At 44.5% G+C, this 24,014-nt stretch overlaps 1 protein-coding gene across 1 annotated transcript in view; it reads left to right on the plus strand.

The window, feature by feature from the left end:
• The window catches only part of LOC135511966 (extracellular serine/threonine protein kinase FAM20C-like), a 106,349-nt gene that overhangs the window by 65,750 nt on the left and 16,585 nt on the right, over positions 1 to 24,014 (plus strand). Inside the window, exons 4-5 of the mRNA XM_064933507.1 lie at positions 18,497 to 18,589; positions 22,696 to 22,811. Coding sequence (XP_064789579.1) covers positions 18,497 to 18,589; positions 22,696 to 22,811 — 209 coding nt within the window. The remainder of the gene's footprint in view (positions 1 to 18,496; positions 18,590 to 22,695; positions 22,812 to 24,014) is intronic.

Consider the following 24,014-nt stretch of genomic DNA (forward strand, 5'->3'; position numbering starts at 1 on the left):
AATCTATAGAAAGCTGATGAGAACCCCCTCTTTTTAGTAGAGGCCATCACTCTTTTCTCGTGCATAGCCTATACAAATTTTGCACAACATGAGCTCATGGCCAGTCATGAAGTGTTTGATTAGATGTTCAAGTACATTTTCATTGATGTCAGAGTGATCAGAGTAGGGTTGCACATTTTGGGGAATATTCAGAGATGGAAACTTTCCTTGGGAATTAACGGGAATATATTGGAATTAACGGTTTAATGTTTTTTGCATTGGATATATTTACCATATCATATAGAGACAAAACATAAACCTTTTACCTTATCATAAGTAGACATAATTGCAAATGATCAAATATTTTACAATATAAATAAAAAATGATTTCGTTACGAATTGAACTTAAATTAAATGAGTTGACTCTTCACATGGGATGATTTCACTAAACAACAAAAGAAAGTCAATATTGAATAATAAAATGATAGTCTAGAAACTAAAGCTTTGGTTTTCTTCCTCTCAGGCTTCCATGTCTTCTCCCTGGACCTCCTCAATGTCCACCTCTTGGACATCAGACTCTGAGGCCTCATCTTCACTGTCATTTTCCAACCCTGTTGAGGATGGCTTGTTGTCAGGCTCAAATTTGCCAGGATGGCCACCAATTTTTCAACCCTTGTATTGGTCAGCCTGTTGCGTGCTTTGGTGTGTGTGTACCCAAACAAGGACCAGTTGCGCTCTGAGGTGGCCGATGTTGGTGGGATTTAGAGGATGATGGAGGAAATAGGGTAAAGAGCCTCAGATCCACAAAGTCCCTTCCACCAGGTGGCTGATGAGATGTTGGCATGACTGCCATATTGCATCTCCATACCAAAGCCCTGGCTTGAAAGTGTACTTCACAAGACTGACAAGAACCTTGCCCTCATCCAGGCCAAGGTGGCGAGACACGGTAGTGATGACACCATAGGCCTTGTTGACCTCTGCACCAGCCAGGATGCTCTTGTCAGTTTGGGGTCCAACATCAAATCAAATCTAAGTTTATTTGTCATATGTGCCAAATACAACAAGTGTAGACCTTACATTGAAATGCTTACTTACAGGCCCTAACCAACAGTGCCATTTTTAAGTAAAGAATAGTTATTAGGTGAACAGTAGATAAGTAAGGAAATACAAAACAACAGTAAAAAGACAGTGAATAATAACAGTAGCGAGACTATATACAGTAGCGAGGCTATAACAGTAGCGAGGCTATATACAGGCACCGGTTAGTCGGCCTAATTGAGGTAGTACGTAAATCTTGGTATGGTTAAAGTGACTATGCATATATAATAAACAGAGAGTAGCAGTAGCGTAAAATAGGGGTTGGCAGGTGGTGGGTGGCGGGACACAATGCAGATAGTCCGGGTAGCCAATGTGTGGGGGCACCAGTTAGTCGATCTAATTGAGGTAGTACATGTACATGAATGTATAATTAAAGTGACAATGCATATATGGTAAACAGAGAGTAGCAGCAGTGTAAAGAGGGGTTGGGGGGAACAATGCAAATTGTCTGGGTAGTCATTTGATTACCTGTTCAGGAGTCTTATGGCTTGGGGGTAAAAGCTGTTGAGAAGCCTTTTGGTCCTAGACTTGGCGCTCCGGTACTGCTTGCCATGCGGTAGTAGAGAGTCTATGACTGGGGTGGGGTCTTTGACAATTTTTAGGGCCTTCCTCTAACACCGCCTGGTGTAAATGTCCTGGATGGCAGGCAGCTTTGCCCCAGTGATGTACTGGGCTGAATGCAATACCCTCTCTAGTGCCTTGCGGTTGGAGGCCGAGCAGTTGCCGTACCAGGCAGTGATGCAACCTGTCAGGATGCTCTCGATGTTGCAACCTTTTGAGGATCTGAGGACCCATGCCAAATATTTTAGTTTCCTGTGGGGGAATAGGCTTTGTCGTGACTGTCTTAGTGTGTTTGGACCATTCTAGTTTGTTGGTGATTTGGACACCAAGGAACTTGAAGCTCGCAACCTGCTCCACTACAGCCACGTCGATGAGAATGGGGGCATGCTCGGTCCTTTTCCTGTAGTCCAAAATCATCCTTAGTCTTGGTTACGTTGATGGATATGTTGTTATTCTGGCACCACCCAGCCAAGTCTCTGACCTCCTCCGTATAGGCTGTCTCGTCGTTGTCGGTGATCAGGCCTACCACTGTCGTCTGCAAACTTAATGATGGTGTTGGAGTCATACCTGGCCACGCAGTCGTGGGTGAACAGGGAGTACAGGAGGAGACTGAACACTCACCCCTGAGGGGCTCCAGTGTTGAGGATCAGTGTGGCAGATGTGTTGCTACCTACCCTCACCACCTGGGGGCGGCCCGTCAGGAAGTCCAGGATCCAGTTGCAGAGGGAGGTGTTTAGTCCCAGGATCCTGAGCTTATTGATGAGATTTGAGGGTACTATGTTGTTAAACGCTGAGCTGTAGTCAATAAATAGCATTCTCACGTAGGTGTTCCTTTTGTCCAGGTGGGAAAGGGCAGTGTGGAGTGCAATTTGGTTGTATGCAAATTGGAGTGGGTCTAGGATTTCTGGGATAATGGTGTTGACGTGATCCATTGCCTTTCAAAGCACTTCATATCAACAGGTTGCGTTAGTGTTCTTGGGCACAGGGACTCTGGTGGTCTGCTTGAAACATGTTGGTATTACAGACTCAATCAGGGACATGTTGAAAATGTCAGTGAAGTCACATGCCAGTTGGTCAGCACATGCCCGAAGCACACGTAATCCGTCTGGCCCCGCGGCCTTGTGAATGTTGACCTGTTTAAAGGTCTTACTCACGTCTGCTACGGAGAGCGTGATCACACAGTCGTCTGGAATGGCTGATGCTCTAATGAATGCCTCAGATTTGCTTTCCCCGAAGCAAGCATAGAAGTGATTTAGCTCGTCTAGACTGCTCGTGTCACTGGGCAGCTCACATCTGTGCTTCCCTTTGTAGTCTGTAACAGTTTGCAAGCCCTGCCACATAAGACAAGCGTCGGAGCCAGTGTAGTACGATTCAATCTTAGCCCTGTATTGGCGCTTTGCCTGTTTTATGGTTCGTCGGAAGGCATAGCAGGATTTCATATCAGCTTCCAGGTTAGAGTCCCGCACCTTGATAGCGGCAGCTCTACCCTTTAGCTCAGTGCGAATGGTTCCTGTAACCCATGCCTTCTGGTTGGGATATGTACGTACAGTCACTGTGGGGACGACGTATGTGGTGTTCTCCTCAATGCATTCGGAAGAATCCCGGAACATGTTCCAGTCTGTGATAGCAAAACAGTCCTGTAGACCGAGTCACTGGTGCTTCCTGCTTTAATGTACTCTGTGGCGTGTATGGGTTTCAGGCAGAAGTCTTCACACTTTTTGATTGTATATCAGAACTGCATTTTCCTCTGCTTGGAGCTACAGTGAAGTGGGCAGGGCAGTACGGATTTCTTCTCTTACATCTGCAAGCAGAGTGTGAACATCAAACAGGATGGCATTGTCTCCCTCAATCTGTGCAATGGCTACTGCTATAGGTTTCAGGCTGCTTACCACTCTCTCCCAAAATACGTCACCCAGAAGGATCCTCTTGATGGGGCTGTCCATATCGGCAGACTGTGATATGGCCATTTCTTGGAGAGACTCCTTCCCCTCCAGGAGACAGTCAAACATGATGACAACACCACAGTAATGGGTGTTGCTGGGCAGCTTCAAAGTGGTGCTCTTATTCTTCTCACTTTGCTTGGTGAGGTAGATTGATGACCTTTCACATACCTAACAATTTCCTTGGCTCTCTTGTAGAGTGTATTCATTGTTTTCAGTGTCATGATGTCCTTGAGGAGCAGATTCAATGCATGAGCACCACAGCCAATGGGTGTGATGTGAGGGTAGGACTTTAGACCAAGCAGCCTTCATGTTCGCAGCATTGTTTCACCAGTGCAAATACCTTCTGTTGTCCAAGGTCATTGAAGACTGCCTTCAGCTCATCTGCAATGTACAGTAGAGACCAGTGTGTCTATTGTCCCTTGTGTCTGTGCTCTTGTAGAATACTGGTTGAGGTGTGGAGATGATGTAGTTAATTATTCCTTGCCCACGACCATTCGACCACCCATCAGAGATGATTACAATACAGTCTTCTTTCTTATGATTTGCTTGACCTTCACTTGAAATCTGTTGAACTCTGCATCCAGCAAATGAGTAGATAAAGCATTTCTGGTTGGAGGGGTGTATGCTGGGTGAAGAACATTCAGAAATCTCTTCCAATACACATTGCTTGTGAGCATCAGAGGTGAACCAGTTGCATACACAGCTCGAGCAAGACATTCATCAGCATTTCTCTGACTACATTCCTCCAGTGAGTCAAAGAAGCGTCTGATTCTAGGAGGAATCAGTATTTGCAAATGCACACAGCTTTTCCTACAATGCCTGTGGCATTTTCCGGTAAAGATTAGAAAAAAATGAGTAAAAAAACAACAAATACAATTCCATGTACAGATAAATAGTTAAGCAGTTAGATTGAACAACTCCGTTGTAAGATAAATGTTTTAAAATGAAACATGTATGGAAACAGGTGAATGAACACTCCTCAGTTAGGAGGCTCAAGCAAGCTAAAACCCACATGGTAGCAAAAACTAGCTAGCAGAAGTTGTTAACAAGTTAGAAATGATTTAAACACACTTTGCTGTAGGCTACTATTTACTAGTTATCAAAAAATGATGTATGCCATATAAAACATATTCACCCCACCCAGTATTGTAATCAAAACTTACCAGAAAGCATGTAGTCCTTGGCTCAGACAGTGTAGTAGTGTGGGCTTAATAGCATCTCATTAGTCCATCTGGCCGTGCTTCTGCTCCAGTTTCAACTGTTCTGCCTGCGGCTATGGAACCCTGAACTGTTCACCGGACGTTCTACCTGTCCCAGACCAGCTGTTTTTAACTGTCTAGAGACAGCAGGAGCGGTAGAGATACTCTCAAGGATCGGCTATGAAAAGCCAACTGACATTTACTCCTGAGGTGCTGACTTGCTGCACCCTTGACAACTACTGTGATTATTATTATTATTTGACCATGCTGGTCATTTATGAACATTTGAACATCTTGGCCATGTTATGTTATAATCTCCACCCGGCACAGCCAGAAGAGGACTGGCCACCCCTCATAGCCTGGTTCCTCTCTAGGTTTCTTCCTAGGTTTTTGGCCTTTCTAGAGAGTTTTTCCTAGCTACCGTGCTTCTCCACCTGCATTGCTTGCTGTTTGGGGTTTTAGGCTGGGTTTCTGTACAACACTTTAATATATCAGCTGATGTAAGAAGGGCTATATAAATACATTTGATTTGATTTGATTAGTGTGCAAGATCTTGAGAATCAGCTGTACATGTGATTGACAGACAGTTAGCAAGTTTGTTAGGCTACTAATGACCAGCAGCAGCATTAGAGCTCGGAGAAGCCTAATTTCCTTGACTAGGCGGTCGCGTGGAATTTGACAGCCTTCATGACTCCTGACCGCTGGTGTTGCGGTAATATGGTCACCGCAACAGGGACAATATATCTGGAGAGAGCCATGGTTCCGTGAAACAGAGTATGTTACAGTCCCTGATGTCTCTCTGGAATGAGATCCTCACCCTGAGCTCATCTACTTTATTGTCCAGGGACTAAACATCAGCAAGTAATATACTCAGAAGCGGTGGATGGTATGCACGCTGCCTGAGTCTGACTAGGGCCCCACTCCTTCTACCTCTTCTCCAGCTTCAGCGTTTTGGTGCAGCCCCCGGGATGAATAGAGCTTCCTCGGGAAGTTCTAAAGGATCCAGGTCAGGGAAGTAGAGTGACCGCTGATATCATGTCCCAAAGTTATTTCCGTATGTAGGTAATAATAGAAACATTCTGAGCAAATAATGTAAGAAATAACACAATAAAACCAAAATACTGCAAAGTTGGTTAGGAGCTAGAAACAGGGCGAGCATATCTGTCGGCACCATCTTGTTAGCGCCTAAAGACAACATCTATTCCATGTTGGTTCCAAGTGGAAACAACGTTGCTTAAACCAGTGTGTGCCTAGTGGGTTGCTGATTTTTAGCTTTGAAATGCACAGGTGTAACATAGACGCAGGAACAGGTGAAGTTAGGGAGTTTATTAACAACAAACATGGAATGATAAAAAACAAGAGAAGTGTCTGCAATGTTAGTAATTAAGTCCAGGTGTGACTGATGATAGAGCACAGGTGTGTGCAATGATGTTTGCCAGGTGTCCGTAGAGATGGGTGGCCAGGAACTGATTGTTAGTAGACCGGTAATGTCGAGCGCCGGAGTGGGATAGCAGGAGTAGACATAACAACAGAATTGAAAGCTATATTGATATTGCAGTGTCACGTGTGCTCCCTCTCCGGTCTCTAGGTCACCAGGCTGCTGACTATTGCACATACCTGTCACCATCTTCACGTGCAGCAGCGCCTAATGACAATCATCTGGACTCCATCATCTCCTTGATTACCTGCCCTATTTATGTCACTACCTTTGGATCCTTCCCAGGCGTTGTTGTTTCATGTCTGTGTGCTGTTCGTGTTTCTTGTTTTGTATTATGTTCCGTTTATTGATTAAATATTCACTCCCTGTACTTGCTTCATGACTCTCAGTGCACATCATTATATGCAGTTATAGGTGCCTGAGTTCTGCAGTGTATTCTAGTGCTGTTGCTGCTTATAATGCATCTACAATTCGCTACTGTGGCTGCTTGCAAATGTAGGATCGTAATTTCATCACTTTTTTTGTAGCTGAGAATTTTCCTGCACAGGAAGTAATACAAACTTGTAGTGTATTGGAGTTTTAAAAAGGCTTCATCAGCAGTGAGCTGTAAATCGCTCCCAGACGATGTATAGATGATGGATCCCTCTTTATGACCTGTTGATGTAGCTGCCTGCCTGGGCATTTACAGGATGTCATTACAACAGGGCCTGGTAGGGGAGGCTTGCCTATGAGGTATTGTAGTGAAGGATATTAGGTTATGCCTGTCAGTTTATCTACAGTGTGTGTGGTAGATGGGGGTGTGGAGTAGCTGTGTGTGTGTGTGTGTGTGTGTGTGTGTGTGTGTGTGTGTGTGTGTGTGTGTGTGTGTGTGTGTGTGTGTGTGTGTGTGTGTGTGTGTGTGTGTGTGTGTGTGTGTGTGTGTGTGTGTGTGTGTGTGTGTGTGTGTGGGATTACAGATCTCATCCTGTATTGCATTGCAGGTGCAGGATCTGTCAGTCAATCCCTTAGCTGTCTCTTGCTGTCATCGTGAAAGCTATTCAATAACACAAAAACATGCAGTTCTTCTGCGTTCTCCTCACAGAGAAAAAAAAATATTTCATGTTGTCTTGCCACACACTAACCCTCTAATGGCTGTTTCAAACTCGGATTTACATTTAGGTCTATTTATAGCTTAAACACAGGACTTTTTAAATGTTGGGAAGTTTAATAAAGAAGGGATATTTCTATCTGTTACCACCCAGCAAGGTCAAAGACATCAGGCCTCACACTTATAGTTATTAGCATTCAACACATGTTATTTTATATATCTTAGAAAGTAGACACACAGAGAAGAGGACTGCTTATAGTGTCTTGGAAGTCAAAGTCAAATGGTAATGCAGAGAGAGAACCTGTCAGTCAGTCTTTTAGTACCGACCGACTCTCCAGTCATCTCCAATCCCTGTGTCAGAGTGTAACAGACCACCCCTGGGCCTTGAGAAATCAGCTGTCTCCAAAGCCACATCCAACGTCTTCCTTTCACCCTCTCCCCCTCTCCACAGCCAGAGATAGCCTTTAACCATCCTCCTTTCAGCTGTGGGATCTGAGGCATCAGGGGGGGATTGAGGAGTGTTGAAGGGTCTTTACTGTTCTTGGAGATACAGAGTTGTCTCACAAACACACACACATACACACGCATACAGTACAGGCACTTATATGCATGCACGCATGATGCACGCACACACACACACACACACACATACACAAACAGGCATACCTGGACCACCGTGTAGGAGTGGTTAAGAATCGTCTGGCTACAAGAGTCTCTAAGTGGAATGTTTACTGCCTAGCTGAGTATCTGTTCACACACTCCTCCCTCATAGACAAGGCAGTCTGGAGCATGCTCAAGGTCTCCTCCTCCTCCCCTCTTCTCCTCTCAAATTCTCTCATCCTCACCCAACCAGTACACACACACACTGTCTGACTGAGCACTAAATCACTATAAAACACAGCAGCCCATTGAGGCAGGGAGCGATACAGTGGTCATATACACTAGATAGCCTCTCCTATTTTAACTCTGTTTTTAAATGTGGCTGGGGAAAAGATACACTTAGAAATGAGGAGCCTCATTTGCAACACAACAACATGATTATGCTGATTATGCATATTTATTACATTATATTTTTAATCATTGCTCTCATAAAAACTATAAGGTGCTTTTGTAGATAAATACGTCACCATCATCCTTTAGGGAGATGTGTGTTGCCTTTCTCCTTTGATCAGCTCTATGATCAGGCCTAGTACTCCAGTAGAGTTAAAACAACAGGCCGCCACCACCATCAGGCCTAGTACTCCAGTAGAGTTAAAACAACAGGCCACCACCACCATCAGGCCTAGTACTCCAGTAGAGTTAAAACAACAGGCCACCACCACCATCAGGCCTAGTACTCCAGTAGAGTTAAAACAACAGGCCACCACCACCATCAGGCCTAGTACTCCAGTAGAGTTAAAACAACAGGCCGCCACCACCATCAGGCCTAGTGCTCCAGTAGAGTTAAAACAACAGGCCACCACCACCATCAGGCCTAGTACTCCAGTAGAGTTAAAACAACAGGCCGCCACCACCATCAGGCCTAGTACTCCAGTAGAGTTAAAACAACAGGCCACCACCACCATCAGGCCTAGTGTTCCAGTAGAGTTAAAACAACAGGCCAACACCACCATCAGGCCTAGTACTCCAGTAGAGTTAAAACAACAGGCCACCACCATCAGGCCTAGTACTCCAGTAGAGTTAAAACAACAGGCCACCACCACCATCAGGCCTAGTACTCCAGTAGAGTTAAAACAACAGGCCACCACCATCAGGCCTAGTACTCCAGTAGAGTTAAAACAACAGGCCACCACCACCATCAGGCCTAGTACTCCAGTAGAGTTAAAACAACAGGCCGCCACCACCATCAGGCCTAGTACTCCAGTAGAGTTAAAACAACAGGCCACCACCACCATCAGGCCTAGTGTTCCAGTAGAGTTAAAACAACAGGCCAACACCACCATCAGGCCTAGTACTCCAGTAGAGTTAAAACAACAGGCCACCACCATCAGGCCTAGTACTCCAGTAGAGTTAAAACAACAGGCCGCACCACCATCAGGCCTAGTACTCCAGTAGAGTTAAAACAACCAGGCCACCACCACCATCAGGACTAGTACTCCAGTAGAGTTAAAACAACAGGCAGCCACCACCATCAGGCCTAGTACTCCAGTAGAGTTAAAACAACAGGCCGCACCACCATCAGGCCTAGTACTCCAGTAGAGTTAAAACAACAGGCCACCACCACAATCAGGCCTAGTACTCCAGTAGAGTTTAAACAACAGGCCACCACCATCAGGCCTAGTACTCCAGTAGAGTTAAAACAACAGGCCACCACCACCATCAGGCCTAGTACTCCAGTAGAGTTAAAACAACAGGCCGCCACCACCATCAGGCCTAGTACTCCAGTAGAGTTAAAACAACAGGCCGCCACCACCACCATCAGGCCTAGTACTCCAGTAGAGTTAAAACAACAGGCCGCCACCACCATCAGGCCTAGTACTCCAGTAGAGTTAAAACAACAGGCCGCCACCACCATCAGGCCTAGTACTCCAGTAGAGTTAAAACAACAGGCCGCCACCACCATCAGGCCTAGTACTCCAGTAGAGTTAAAACAACAGGCCGCCACCACCATCAGGCCTAGTACTCCAGTAGAGTTAAAACAACAGGCCGCCACCACCATCAGGCCTAGTACTCCAGTAGAGTTAAAACAACAGGCCGCCACCACCATCAGGCCTAGTACTCCAGTAGAGTTAAAACAACAGGCCACCACCACCACCATCAGGCCTAGTACTCCAGTAGAGTTAAAACAACAGGCCACCACCACCATCAGGCCTAGTACTCCAGTAGAGTTAAAACAACAGGCCGCCACCACCATCAGGCCTAGTACTCCAGTAGAGTTAAAACAACAGGCCACCACCACCATCAGACCTAGTACTCCAGTAGAGTTTAAACAACAGGCCACCACCATCAGGCCTAGTACTCCAGTGGATTGACTCGTGTTCCATTATTAAAGTGAGCAGTGATTCCAAGACTATGTATACAGTGCAGCAGCCTCTATGGAGCAGGGTTGCATAATCGGGTGGAAGCCGGCTAGTGATGGCTATTTAACAGTCTGATGGCCTTAAGATAAAAGCTGTTTTTCAGTCTCTCGGTCCCCGCTTTGATGCACTTGTACTGACCTCACCTTCTGGATGATAGCGAGGTGAACAGGCCATGGCTCGGTGGTTATTTTCCTTTATTATCTTTTTTGCCTTCCTGTGACATCGGGTGCTGTAGGTGTCCTGGAGGGCATGTAGTTTGCCCCCGGTGATGCGTTGGGTTGCAGGCGGTGCAGTTGCTGTACCAGGCGGTGATAGTGCCTGACAGGAAGCTCTCAATTGTGTGTCTGTAAAAGTTTGTGAGGGCTTCAGAGACCAAGCCAAATTTCTTCAGCCTCCTGAGGTTGAAGAGGCCCTATTGCGTGGTGTGTCAGTGATGTGTACGCCGAGGAACTTGAAGCATTCCACATTCTCCACTGCTGTCCCGTCGAAGTGTATAAGGGCGTTCTCCCTCTTGCTGTTTACTGAGTACACGATCAGCTCCTTTGTTTCATCTGCATAATTGATAATTGAGTAGGAGGCGTGCATGGCCACGCAGTCATGGGTGAACAGGGAGTACAGGACGGGGCTGAGCACGCACCCTTGTGGGGCCCCTGTATTGAGGATCAGTAAATACCTTTTCAGGACAGGAAGTTATAGAAATGTTTTGTGTAGAACAGATATGAGTCTCTGACATATGGAATAGGGACTTTTAGCAGCTCTATGCCATTTTCTATCTACAACATACTGAACATGAACCCTTCCTAAACAGCCCCAGAGGGACACCATGTGTGTGAAACAGGGGTTTTCTGCAGCCAGCTCTTCATCCTACAGTATGTGTCTGTTTGACAGATTATAGATGACAGAGACTGGAGGCAGCCTTTAAATGCACCTGTAAGGGCAGAGTAATGCCCTTGTCCTTTTCCTCTGTAGGTCCTTTGCACAACATTTTTGCCACATATAATCTATGCTCTACATGAGCCCACAGTAAGTATGCACTTATCATGTCAATATGACTTTGGGACAAAAGGACTTCTCTGCCACATATGTTCTTTGTTTTTCTGTCAGTGAGAGGTCAGGTATGATATGTAGTGTACAGGTATGCCTATGGTTTTCCTGTTGCGCATTGCTACTATTCTCACACGCCAGTGTTTGCAGAGACACTGCAGGCCTATTGGCTGCCTTGGGCTTCCAAGCCGCCATGCTGCCAAGAAGTTGTCTAACCCTGGAGTGTAAAACTATGTGTTTACTCCTTGCTACAGAGTCATGACAATACCCTCCTCCCCCTGATAGGAATCACAGATGCCTCCTTAGCTTCTCTCTCTCTCTCTCTCTCTCTCTCTCTCTCTCTCTCTCGCTCCTTCACTCTCTCTCACTCGCTCCTTCTCTATCTCTCGCTCTCTCCCATATCGCTCTCCCTCCCTCTCTACCCCCTCCTCTCTTGCTCTCTCTCTCTCTCTTTCACCCCTCTCTCTCTAGGCCGGTGTGTAATACCATGCTCCAGATAGATAGCTTTATTGGCATTTGAATTAGATCTGTATCAAAGTAATTACCCAGCCTTCCTGCCTCTGGGCAAGACACTCATTGACAAATACGTGTCAATGCTGGATCATCTCTGGCCATGTAGACAATAAGAGGGGAACACACACACACCATGCATATAGGCACACACACAAACACACACATCCCACACACACCGTGCATGCACACACACGCGCACACATCCCACACACGTACGTACGTGAGGAACACGCACATGACAGCCACATAATATCAGGGGGGACACAGCAAGACAAGGTCTTAGACAGTCAGGGGGGGACACAGCAAGACAGGGTCTTAGACAGTCAGGGGGGACACAGCAAGACAGGGTCTTAGACAGTCAGGGGTGGACACAGCAAGACAGGGTCTTAGACAGTCAGCGGGGACACAGCAAGACAAGGTCTTAGATAGCCGCTGGGCCATAGGTTAACACAGTGAAAACATGGTGTGTATTCTGTTGCACAGAAATGAAATCCAAGATTTTGTTATGTCTAGTTTTCACAAGGAAAGGAATGTGTTAGGAATGTGTGTGGTATGATTGTGGATTTTCAGGAGCCTGAATGACCTTGAATCATAGGACTGAATGTTTGCCAGAAGAAAAGGTGTTAAAAGCTAGTAGGCCGACTGTACTAGTGCAGTAACTAGAGAAAAGACTTGTTTTCATACACATTTTTTCACTTGAGAAGAAATACTGAACCTAATATCTTAGATGCGAAATTGCTTGGCCCAAGAAAGTCTCTTCTTCTTATTGGTGTTGTGAGGGTTCAGTGACCACCCGGAGGAAGACGACACGACAGCACCCTCCGCAGGGGATAGATACTCAGTGTAAAGCCAATTAGTACACACCTGGGCCCACTAATTGGCTTGATGTCTCCCTCTATACAGTCATGGTCAAAAGTTTTGAGAATTACACAAATATTTATTTTCACAGATTCTGCTGCCTCAGTTTGTATGATGGCAATTTGCATATACTCCAGATACTTCATGTTATACTGCATGTTATGAAGAGTGATCAGATTAATTGCAATTAATTGCAAAGTCCCTCTTTGCCATGCAAATGAACTGAATCAACAAAAAAAAAAACATTTCCACTGCATTTCAGCCCTGCCACAAAAGGACCAGCTGACCAATTTGTAAGTCGCTCTGGATAAGAGCGTCTGCTAAATGACTTAAATGTAAAATGTAAATGTAATCATGTCAGTGATTCTCTCATTAACACAGGTGTGAGTGTTGATGGGGACAAGGCTGGAGATCACTCTGTCATGCTGATTGAGTTCGAATAATAGACTGGAAGCTTCAAAAGGAGGGTAGTGCTTGGAATCATTGTGCTTCCTCTGTCAATCATGGTTACCTGCAATGAAACACGTGCCGTCATCATTGTTTGCACAAAAAGGGCTTCACAGGCAAAGATATTGCTGCCAGTAAGATTGCACTTAAATCAACCATTTATCGGATCATCAAGAACTTCAAGAAGAGGGATTGTTGTGAAGAAGGCTTCAAGGTGCCCAAGAAAGTCCAGCAAGCGCCAGGACTATCTCCTAAAGTTGATTCAGCTGCGGGTTCGGGGCACCAACAGTACAGAGCTTGCTCAGGAATGGCAGCAGGCAGGTGTGAGTGCATCTGCACACACAGTGAGGCGAAGACTTTTGGAGGATGGCCTGGTGTAAAGAAAGGCAGCAAAGAAGCCACTTATCTCCAGGAAAAACATCAGTGATAGACTGATATTCTGTAAAAAGTACAGGGATTGGACTGTTGATGTCACGTTCGTCATAATAACACTCAGACCAAAGCGCAGCGTGGAATCGGTTCGACATATTTTATTGAAGTGAACCGCACAAAAAAACATAAAGAATCAACGAAACGTGACGTTCTGGAGTGCTCACAGGCATCTACACAAAAACAAAATCCCACAAAACACAGTGGGGAAACGGCTGCCTTAATATGATCCCCAATCAGAGACAACGATAAACAGCTGCCTCTGATTGGGAACTATACCAGGCCAACATAAAAACAAAATAAACACCTAGATAGGAACACCCCCCCCCCCTCCCCTAGTCACACCCGACCTAAGGAATAAAAAGGCTCTCTATGGTTAGGGCATGACAGCTGAGGACTGGGATAAAGTCATTTTCTCTGATGAATCCCCTTTCTGAATGTTTGGGGCATCCGGAAAAATTCTTGTCCGGAGAAGACAAGGTGAGCGCTACCATCAGTCCTGTGTCATGCCAACAGTAAAGCATCCTGAGACCATTCATGTGTGGGGTTGCTTCTCAGCCAAGGGAGTGGGCTCACTCACAATTTTGTCTAGCACAGCCATGAATAACACATCCTATGAGAATAACTTCTCCTAACCATCCAGGAACAGTTTGGTGACAAACAATGCCTTTTCCAGCATGATGGAGCACCTTGCATTAAGGCAAAAGTGAAAAGTGGCTCGTGAACAAAATATTGATATTTTGGGTCTATGGCCAGGAAACTCCCTAGACCTTAATCCCATTGAAAACTTGTGGTCAATCCTCAAGAGGTGGGTGGACAAACAAAAACCCACAAATTCTGACAAACTCCAAGGATTGATTATGCAAGAATGAGCTGCCATCAGTCAGGATGTGGCCCAGAAGTTAATTGACAGCATGCCAGGGCGGATTGCAGAGGTCTTGAAAAAGAAGGGTCAACACTGCAAATATTGACTCTTTGCATCAACTTCATGTAATTGTCAATAAAAGCCTTTGACGCTGATGAAATGCTTGTAATTATACTTCAGTATTCCATAGTAACATCTGACAAAAATATCTAAAGACACTGAAGCAGCAAACTTTGTGGAAATTAATATTTATGTCATTCTCAAAACGTTTGGCCACGACTGTATAGGTGTGCGTCTTCATCTGATGCACCTTGGCTCTATGTTAAACAAGGCAGGCTAAAGATAGAGGGAAGCGTTCCCCATGTAAATATGATGTGTAGACGATAGCTGTTTGTTGTTTTTTGTTCCCTTTTTGGCCACAGCCTTTTGGTCAGCTGCTTAGTTTATGTTTATTCTTTTTAGGCTGTTGTTTCAGCGTTGGACCCTACCTTGTACTGGGCTTATTTTATCGGGCGAAATAAACCCTGTTTAGTGACAATACAAAAGAAAAGGAACCACAACCACTGCCTCCGGTCTGTTAATTTCATGCCTCCCTCTAGTGTTAGAGTATTTCGGACGAGCTGATCCGTCACAGTGTATTTTAGTAGTGTTTTCTTTGCAGCTATTCGACCATGAAGGCCTGATTCACGCAGTCTCCTCTGAACAGTTAATGTTGAGATGTGTCTGTTGAACTTTTGAAGCATTTATTTGGGCTGCAATCTGAGGGGCAGTTAACTCTAATGAATGTATCCTCTGGAGCAGAAGTAACTCTGGGTCTTCCTTTCCTATGGCGGTCCTCATGAGAGCCAGTTCATCATAGTGCTTGATGGTTTTTGCAGCTGCACTTAAAGAAACTTTAAAAGTTCTTGAATTTTTCCGGATTGACTGACCTTCATATCTTAAAGTAATGATGGACGGTCGTTTTTCTTTGCTTATTTGAGCTGTTCTTGCCATAATATGGACTTGGTCTTTTACCAAATAGGGCTATCTTCTGTATACCCTCCTACCTTGTCATAACAGAACTGATAGGCTCAAACGCATTAAGAAGGAAAGAAATTCCACAAATTAACTATTAACAAGGCACATCTGTTAATTGAAATGCATTCCAGGTCACTACCTCATGAAGCTGGTTGAGAGAATGCCAAGAGTATGCAAAGCTGTCATGAAGGCAAAGGATGGCTACGTTGAAGAATCTCAAATATAAAATATATTTTGACTTGTTTGACACTTTTTTTGGTTACTACATGATTCCATATCTGTTATTTCATAGTGTTGATGTCTTCACTATTATTGTACAATGTAGAAAATAGTTTTAAAAAATAAAGAAAACCCTGGAATGAGTAGGTGTGTCCAACCTTTTGACTGATACTGTATATCATAAGATATCTTGTTGTTTTTTATTCTTCTAAAGCTTGTGTAAACAGTGTGAGAGGGAACGTGAAGCATGTCATTGAATGGATGGAACAGTCCCATCTCAGCTATGTTCCTTCTATTAATCAGCAATACACCCTGACTACACGTAGATGTTGGATGTTTTGTGATATTTATGTTGTTGTGATTAACAGAGTTTGTGAACTGCAGTTCAACTTGCTATCATTTCTTTACTGAAAAACATACCTTCTGTGTCAGCTCATTGATATCGTAAGATATCTTGTTGTAATTACAATTATTCTGAAGACCAACATATCCTTAACTACAACAACGTTCTCAGTAATGGTTACAGAAACTTTCACTTCCTATGACTGATATGTGCTTGGCTGAATGCACCGACTAAGTTGCTAAACAAGAACACACGCTAAATGACCAAAATGTAAACATGAACAATGGGTAATATGTCACTAGGTAATTACAGTAATATGCTGTAATTGTAATTAGTACTGTGATTAGTAACTCACTTGGTACTGTAATTTCTGCCAATAAGTTACTGCACATTTTACAGGAAATGTCTTACAGTGTAACCAAACACCATACGTAGGCCTAAGCAGAGTCACTTTTTCACTGTTATTCTCATCAGGCAAAGACAGTCTGTTTCAAATTAGCAGTCCCTGTAGAGTCTTCTTCTTAGAAGATAGGATCTGCAGGCTGACTGGTCTTTGAGGATGAACAAGAGAGAGAGAAAGAGGGGGAGAGAGAAAGAAAAAGAGAACAAGAGACAGCGAGAGAGAGCTGAGTATGGAAGGAAGGAGGGATGAGGAAGCGTTAGTAGAGAGTTAGGAATGCGTTGTGGAATGTTCCATGATTCCGGGTGAGTTATGTAATGATGGGTGCATATGTCAGCTTCACAGCTGTGGAGCAACAATCACACACAGCTGAAGGCTACAGAGAGAGGGAGAGAGAGAGAAAGAGGGAGACAGTGAAAGAGAGAGAGAGGGAGAGGACATGAAGAGGGGAAGAGTGTGAGGAAGAAAGGGGGAATAGAGAGACAGAGAAGTGCTTGAGGGAGGAAGAAAGAGAGGGGGAGGGTGAGAAAGAGTGATAGAAAGAGAGCGTAGCGCATTGCCTTGCCAAGATAAGAATCTGTTTCCAATCCTCCTCCTGTCCTCTCCTCTGCTCACTACCCCTCCTCAGCTGGTGAGATAAGGCCTGCAGAGTAGGTATGGATGTGGAGGAGGTTGCAGACTCATTTCTCCTGAAACGACTTCTCTCTGATTGTGTTTTTTATTCTTCTAAAGCTTGTGTAAACAGTGTGAGAGGGAACGTGAAGCATGTCATTGAATGGATGGAACAGTCCCATCTCAGCTATGTTCCTTCTATTAATCAGCAATACACCCTGACTACACGTAGATGTTGGATGTTTTGTGATATTTATGTTGTTGTGATCAACAGAGTTTGTGAACTGCAGTTCAACTTGCTATCATTTCTTTACTGAAAAACATACCTTCTGTGTCAGCTCGTTGATAATCTAAATGTGCCAAAGTGTGTCTGTTTTTCTTCAGCTTCAATGCCTTTGACTCCTTTGTGCCTCGCCTCAAGACTCATCCTCTCTGTTGGGCTCTCTGAGAGGGTTAAGCCTTAAAAAGCTTTTTTTAAACAGTCAAAGCTTTCGGTCAGACAGTGTGTGGAAAGCATTTTCAGGGAGGATCATAGGACTCCAGAAATAGGTACGGTAGAGGGCTACAGTAACCTCGAATCTCAAACACAAAGCCACAATACAATCCGCATGTAAGGGTTTTCCTCTGGTGAAGTAGAGGAGGACCAAAACGCAGCGTGGTTATATTGATTCATGTTTAATTAAAACAGATAAACATGAACACTACAAAACAACAAACGTGGAAAACCAAAAACAGCCCTATCGGGTGCAAAACACAGAGACAGGAACAATCACCCACAAACACACAGTGAAACCCAGGCTACCTAAATATGATTCTCAATCAGAGACAACTAATGACACCTGCCTCTGATTGAGAACCATACAAGGCCGAAACATAGAAATACCCCAAAACATAGAAAAAAAAACATAGACTGCCCACCCAACTCACGCCCTGACCATACTAAATAAATACAAAACAAAGGAAATAAAGGTCAGAACGTGACACCACAAAGTTTCAATTGTGGCTTCACCTCTGTTAGTGCTTCAGAGAGGGCCTTGGTTGTGTGGTAGGCGGTGTCTCTTTGTTAGGTATAGAAGTTGGCATCTTAAAATCCTAGATCTGTGCCTAGAGCAACGTCTATCTACCCAGATAAAACTTTGATCTACCTTGACACTGATCTAAGGCAAATGCAGCGTTCTTTCTCCTAAGGCTATGCTTTGGGAAGGGGAAGCTGATCCTAGATCTGTGCCTACCCAGAGCTTATTTTCTTGTATGCGGTAAAGAGAACAGGGTTCTCTGTAAACCCCTGACCTCTATAAACCCCTGACCTTTTCTTGTATGGGGTTAAGAGAACAAGGTTATATGTAAACCTTGACCTTTTCTTATATGGGGTTAAGAGAACAAGGTTCTCTGCAAACCCCTGACCTTTGCCCTTTCCCCTGCAGGCAGACTCGGGAGCAGGAGACGCCCCCTGACTTCTTCTACTTTTCGGACTTTGAGAGACATAATGCTGAGATCGCTGCCTTTCATCTGGACAGGTAAATCACACACACACACACCTGTACCTGACACAAAGAATCCACAGTGTGTATGTACACCCACCACCTCCAGAGTTAGTCAGACACCCACCACCTCCAGAGTTAGTCTGTCTGTCTGTCTGTCTGTCTGTCTGTCTGTCTGTCTGTCTGTCTGTCTGTCTGTCTGTCTGTCTGTCTGTCTGTCTGTCTGCCTACCTGCTCTGGAACTCCACTGGCTTTACAAGTCTTTATATCCTGCCTGTTAAGAACGCATTAATGATCCTAGAAGGAAAACTTCCTGGATCTCCTGGATGTAAAGGAGACAAACAAATTATTATTATAATACTGCCATGGTTATGTCCTTTATTATAATAGTAGTGCCATGGTTACACGTTGTATTATAATAATACTGCCATGAATGTTAATATAATAATACTGCAGTGGTTTTGCTCCGTATTATAATAATACTGCCATGGTTATGTTATGCTCCGTATTATAATTATCATAACTCAAGGCGGGACCCAGATGCAGACACAGGAGGAAGATAGTTGGAGTCTGAGATGTTTAATAATCCAAAAGGAGTAGGCAAACAGAGTCCAGAAACAGGCAAGGGTCAAAACTAGAAAAAGGAGAAATAGCAAAAGCAAAGGACAGGAAAAAACGCTGGTTGACTTGAACATACAAGACAAACTGGCATAGAGAGACAGGAAACACAGGGATAAATACACTGGGGAAAACAAGCAACACCTGGAGGGGGTGGAGACTATAACAAGGAAAGGTAAAACAGATCAGGGTGTGACGATAATAATGCTGCCATGATTACGCTCTGTATTATAATGATACTGCCATGATGGTTACACTCTGTATTATAATAATACTGCCATGATGGTTACACCCTGTATTATAATGATACTGCCATGATGGTTACACCCTGTATTATAATGATACTGCCATGATGGTTACACTCTGTATTATAATAATACTGCCATGATGGTTACACTCTGTATTATAATAATACTGCCATGATGGTTACACCCTGTATTATAATAATACTGCCATGGTTATGCTCCGTATTAAAATAATACTGCCATGGTTATGCTCCATATTAAAATAATACTGCCATGGTTATGCTCCATATTAAAATAATACTGCCATGGTTATGCTCCATATTAAAATAATACTGCCATGGTTATGCTCCATATTAAAATAATACTGCCATGGTTATGCTCCATATTAAAATAATACTGCCATGGTTATGCTCCATATTAAAATAATACTGCCATGGTTATGCTCCATATTAAAATAATACTGCCATGGTTATGCTCCATATTAAAATAATACTGCCATGGTTATGCTCCGTATTATAATAATAATGCCATGGTTTGGTCTCCATAGCTACATACTTTAGTGACATGGAGGTCTAATAGTTTTCTTTCAGGTCAATGATACTATATCGTTTGGAGTCACCTGTCGCAGCCCTTTTCACACAGCAAGGCTTTTCTCTGTCTGGCTCAGTTGTAGTCAACTGTGGTGTGAAGATTGTCATGATAATGTACTTGTTATCTCTTAGGTAGAGGATGGAGGAAAATAAGAGGGAGGATGTATGGTGGAGGTAGGTAGAAGAGGGAGGGGGAGGGCGGAGGTAAGGGAGGGAGGGTAGAGGTAGAGGAGGGAGGGTGGAGGTAGAAGTAGAGGAGGGAGGGGGAGGGTGGAGTTAGAGTAGGGTGGAGGTAGAGGAGGGTGGAGGTAGATGGAGGGGAGGGTGGAGGTAAGGGAGGGTAGAGGTAGAGGAGGAAGGGTGGAGGTAGATGGAGGGGAGAGTGGAGGTAGAGGTAGAAGGGAGAGGGTGGAGAAGGTAGGGTGGAGGTAAGGGAGGGAGGGTGGAGGTAGAAGTAGAGGAGGGAGGGGGAGGGTGGGGGTAGAGTAGGGTGGAGGTAGAGGAGGGTAGAGGTAGGGGATGGAGGGGAGGGTGGAGGTAGAGGTAGCGGGGGAGGGTGGAGTTATAGAAGAATGGGGGTACAGGAGGGTGGAGGTAGAGGAGGATGGAGGGAGGGAGAGGAGGGTGGAGGTAAAGGAGGAAGGGTGGAGGTGGAAGAGGAAGGGTGGAGGTAAAGGAGGGTGAAGGGAGAGGAGGGAGTGTGGAGATAGAAGAGGAAAGTTGGAGGTAGAGGACGATAGAGGATGGAGGGAGAGGATGGTGGAGGTAAAGGAGGGTGAAGGTAGAGGAGGGAGTGTGCAGGTAGAAGAGGAAAGTTGGAGGTAGAGGACGATAGAGGATGGAGGGAGAGGAGGGTGGAGGTGAAGGTAGAGGAGGGTGAAGGTAGAGGAGGGAGTGTGGAGGTAGAAGAGGAAAGTTGGAGGTAGAGGACGATAGAGGATGGAGGGTGGAGGTAAAGGAGGGTGGAGATAGAGGGAGGGTAGAGGTAGAGGAGGATGGAGGGACAGGAGGATGAAAGGTAGAGGAGGGAGGGAGGGTGGAGGTAGAGGACGGAGAGGAGGGAGGGTGGAGGTAGGAGGAGGGTGGAGGTAGGAGAGAGAACAGTCTATGACTAGGGTGGCTGTAGTTTGACATTTCCTCTGACACCACCAGGTATAGAGGTCCTGGATAGCATGAAGCTTGGCCCCAGTGATGTACTGGGCCGTACGCACTATCCTCTGTAGTGCCTTGCAGTCAGAGGCTGAGCAGTTGCCATACCAGACAGTGATGCATCCAGTCAGGATGCTCTCAATAGTGCTGCTGTAGAACCTTTTGAGAATCTGAGGACCCATGCCAAATCTTTTCAGTCTCCTGAAAATACTGAACTGTATTTGGCATGGGTCCTCAGATCCTCAAAAATGTGACATTGCCAAAGCAAGTGAAATGGATAAACAAAAGTGAAATAGACAATAAAAAGTCAACAGCAAATATTACACTCACACAAGTTCCAAAAGAATAAAGACATTTCAAGTATCATAGTATTGTATATACTGTATACAGTGTTGTAACGATGTGCAAATAGTTTAAGTAAAAAAATAAAAAAAATAATTATAAACATAAATATGGGTTATATTTACAATGGTGTTTGTTCTTCAATGCTTGCCCTTTTCTTGTGGTAACGGGTCACAAATCTTGCTGCTGTGATTGCACACTGTGGTATTTTACCCAATTGATTTGGGAGTTTATCCCCAAAAAAATAATACTTTGTGGGTCTGGGTAATCTGAGGGAAATATGTGTCTCTAATATGGTCATACATATTACAGGTTAGGAAGTGCAGCTCAGTGTCCAACACATTTTGTGGGCAGTGTGCACATAGCCTGTCTTCTCTTGAGAGTCAGGTCTGCCTACGGCGAACTTTCTCAATAGCAAGGCTATGCCTCTCTCTCTTCCTCTCTCCCTCTGTCTCTCTCTCTCTTTCTCTCTCTGTGCCCCCAGGCATAGTTCATGTCGGTAGGTAAATGTTGAAGCATCCCTGGTTAACAGTGGTGTCATCATTAACAGAAGGGGGGTTATACATGCATAAAATTAGTGTGTAGCACGCACAGAGACAGGAATAACAGCACTCAGAGAGAGAGAGAGAGAGAGAGAGAGAGAGAGACCGTGTTCATGTTAGAAGACTCCATCTCCCTGGAGTGGTCTCATACGTGCTGAGAATACTATGAACACAGAACATCTGCATAGTTCATGCATACACACATTCACAGGACATACACACATACACATCTGCACCCACACATGCCAGTATTCTGTGCACATACCTGGGTTCACACAGATGAATCATCATCAGAGGCATGTGTCCAACTCGTGGCTTCTCTGGATAACTGTCTCCTTCCCACATTGCAGTAGAGTAGAATAGAAACATAGCATATGTCAGAACTACGCATGGTGTAAATTAAGACCAAGCATGGTTGATTAGATCATTATCATCACTGATTTAGAATAGAGTAATTTGAGCTTTTGATGTGAAATAATTTAGACTTTCTGTGATGACCTCGACTGTTATTGTAGCAGTTCAAAGCAGAGTGCTCTTATGTCACAGCTACCTCTGGTGGTGTTAAAAATAAACTACAGTTTACTTGAAGAAGAATAGTAGAATAAATATGGTGGCATAGCATGTGGACCTATATGTCTCTCTATGTCCTGTTGCAGGATCCTGGATTTCCGCCGTGTCCCTCCTGTAGCCGGTAGACTATTGAATATGACTAAAGAGATCAAGGACGTGACCAGAGACAAGAAGCTGTGGAGAACCTTCTTCATTTCACCAGGTACTGAACCAGACATGCTACATTCCTCTGTTCTCTGTGTCCTATAGGACAGTAGTCTGAGGTTCAAACACAATTGTCTTGAGCAATGAAACTGAATGAGTCAAATTCAATGAAACTGAAAAGGGAAGCTTATACAGCTTTATTCACATCAGGGGGATTTAGAGAAACAATGTAGCTTTGATCATGTTAGGGGAATTTAGCGAAACAAGGTAGCTTTATTCATGTCAGGGGAATTTAGGAAAACAAGGTAGCTTTATTCAAGTTAGAGGAATTTAGGAAAACAAGGTAGCTTTATTCAGTTAGGGGAATTTAGCAAAACAAGGTAGCTTTATTCAAGTCAGGGGAATTTAGCAAAACAAGGTAGCTTTATTCATGTCAGGGGAATTTAGGAAAACAAGGTAGCTTTATTCATGTCAGGGGGATTTGGGAAAACAAGGTAGCTTTATTCAAGTTAGGGGAATTTAGCGAAACAAGGTAGCTTTATTCATGTCAGAGGAATTTAGGAAAACAAGGTAGCTTTATTGAAGTTAGGAGAATTTAGCAAAATAGCTTTCTTTATTCACATCAGGGGGGTTGAGTTCAGGGCTCTGTGCAGGCCAGTCAAGTTCTTCCACACTAATTTCTACAAACCATTTCTGTATGGACCAAGCTTTGTGCACGCGGACAGTGTTATGCTGAAACAGTAAAGGGCCTTCCACAAACTGTTGCAACAATGTTGGAAGCACAGAATCGTCTAGAATGTCATTGTATGCTGTAGCTTTAAGGAGCCTACCCTAGACCATTATTCCTACGCCAAACTTTACAGTTGGCACTATGCATTGAGGCAGGTAGCGTTCTCCTGGCATCCGTCTAACTCAGATGCGTCCATTGGACTGCCAGATGGTGATGCGCGATTCATCAATCTATAGAACACGTTTCCACTGCTCCAAAGTCCAATGGCGGCGAGCTTTACACCACTCCAGCCGACGCTTGGCGGTGCGCATGGTGATCTTAGGCTTGTGTGCAGTTGCTCGGCCATGGAAACACATTTCATGAATCCCCCGCTGAACAGTTATTGTGCTGACATTGCTTCCAGAGGCAGTTTTGAACTCGGTAGTGAGTGTTGCAACCAATGAGACTATTTTTACACGCTACCCACTTCAGCACTCGGCAGTCCATTCTGTGAACTTGCACGTCCTACCACTTTGTGGCTGAGCTGTTGTT

The sequence above is a fragment of the Oncorhynchus masou genome, chromosome 24 (assembly GCF_036934945.1).
Source record: "Oncorhynchus masou masou isolate Uvic2021 chromosome 24, UVic_Omas_1.1, whole genome shotgun sequence".
Taxonomy (NCBI): Eukaryota; Metazoa; Chordata; class Actinopteri; order Salmoniformes; family Salmonidae; genus Oncorhynchus; species Oncorhynchus masou.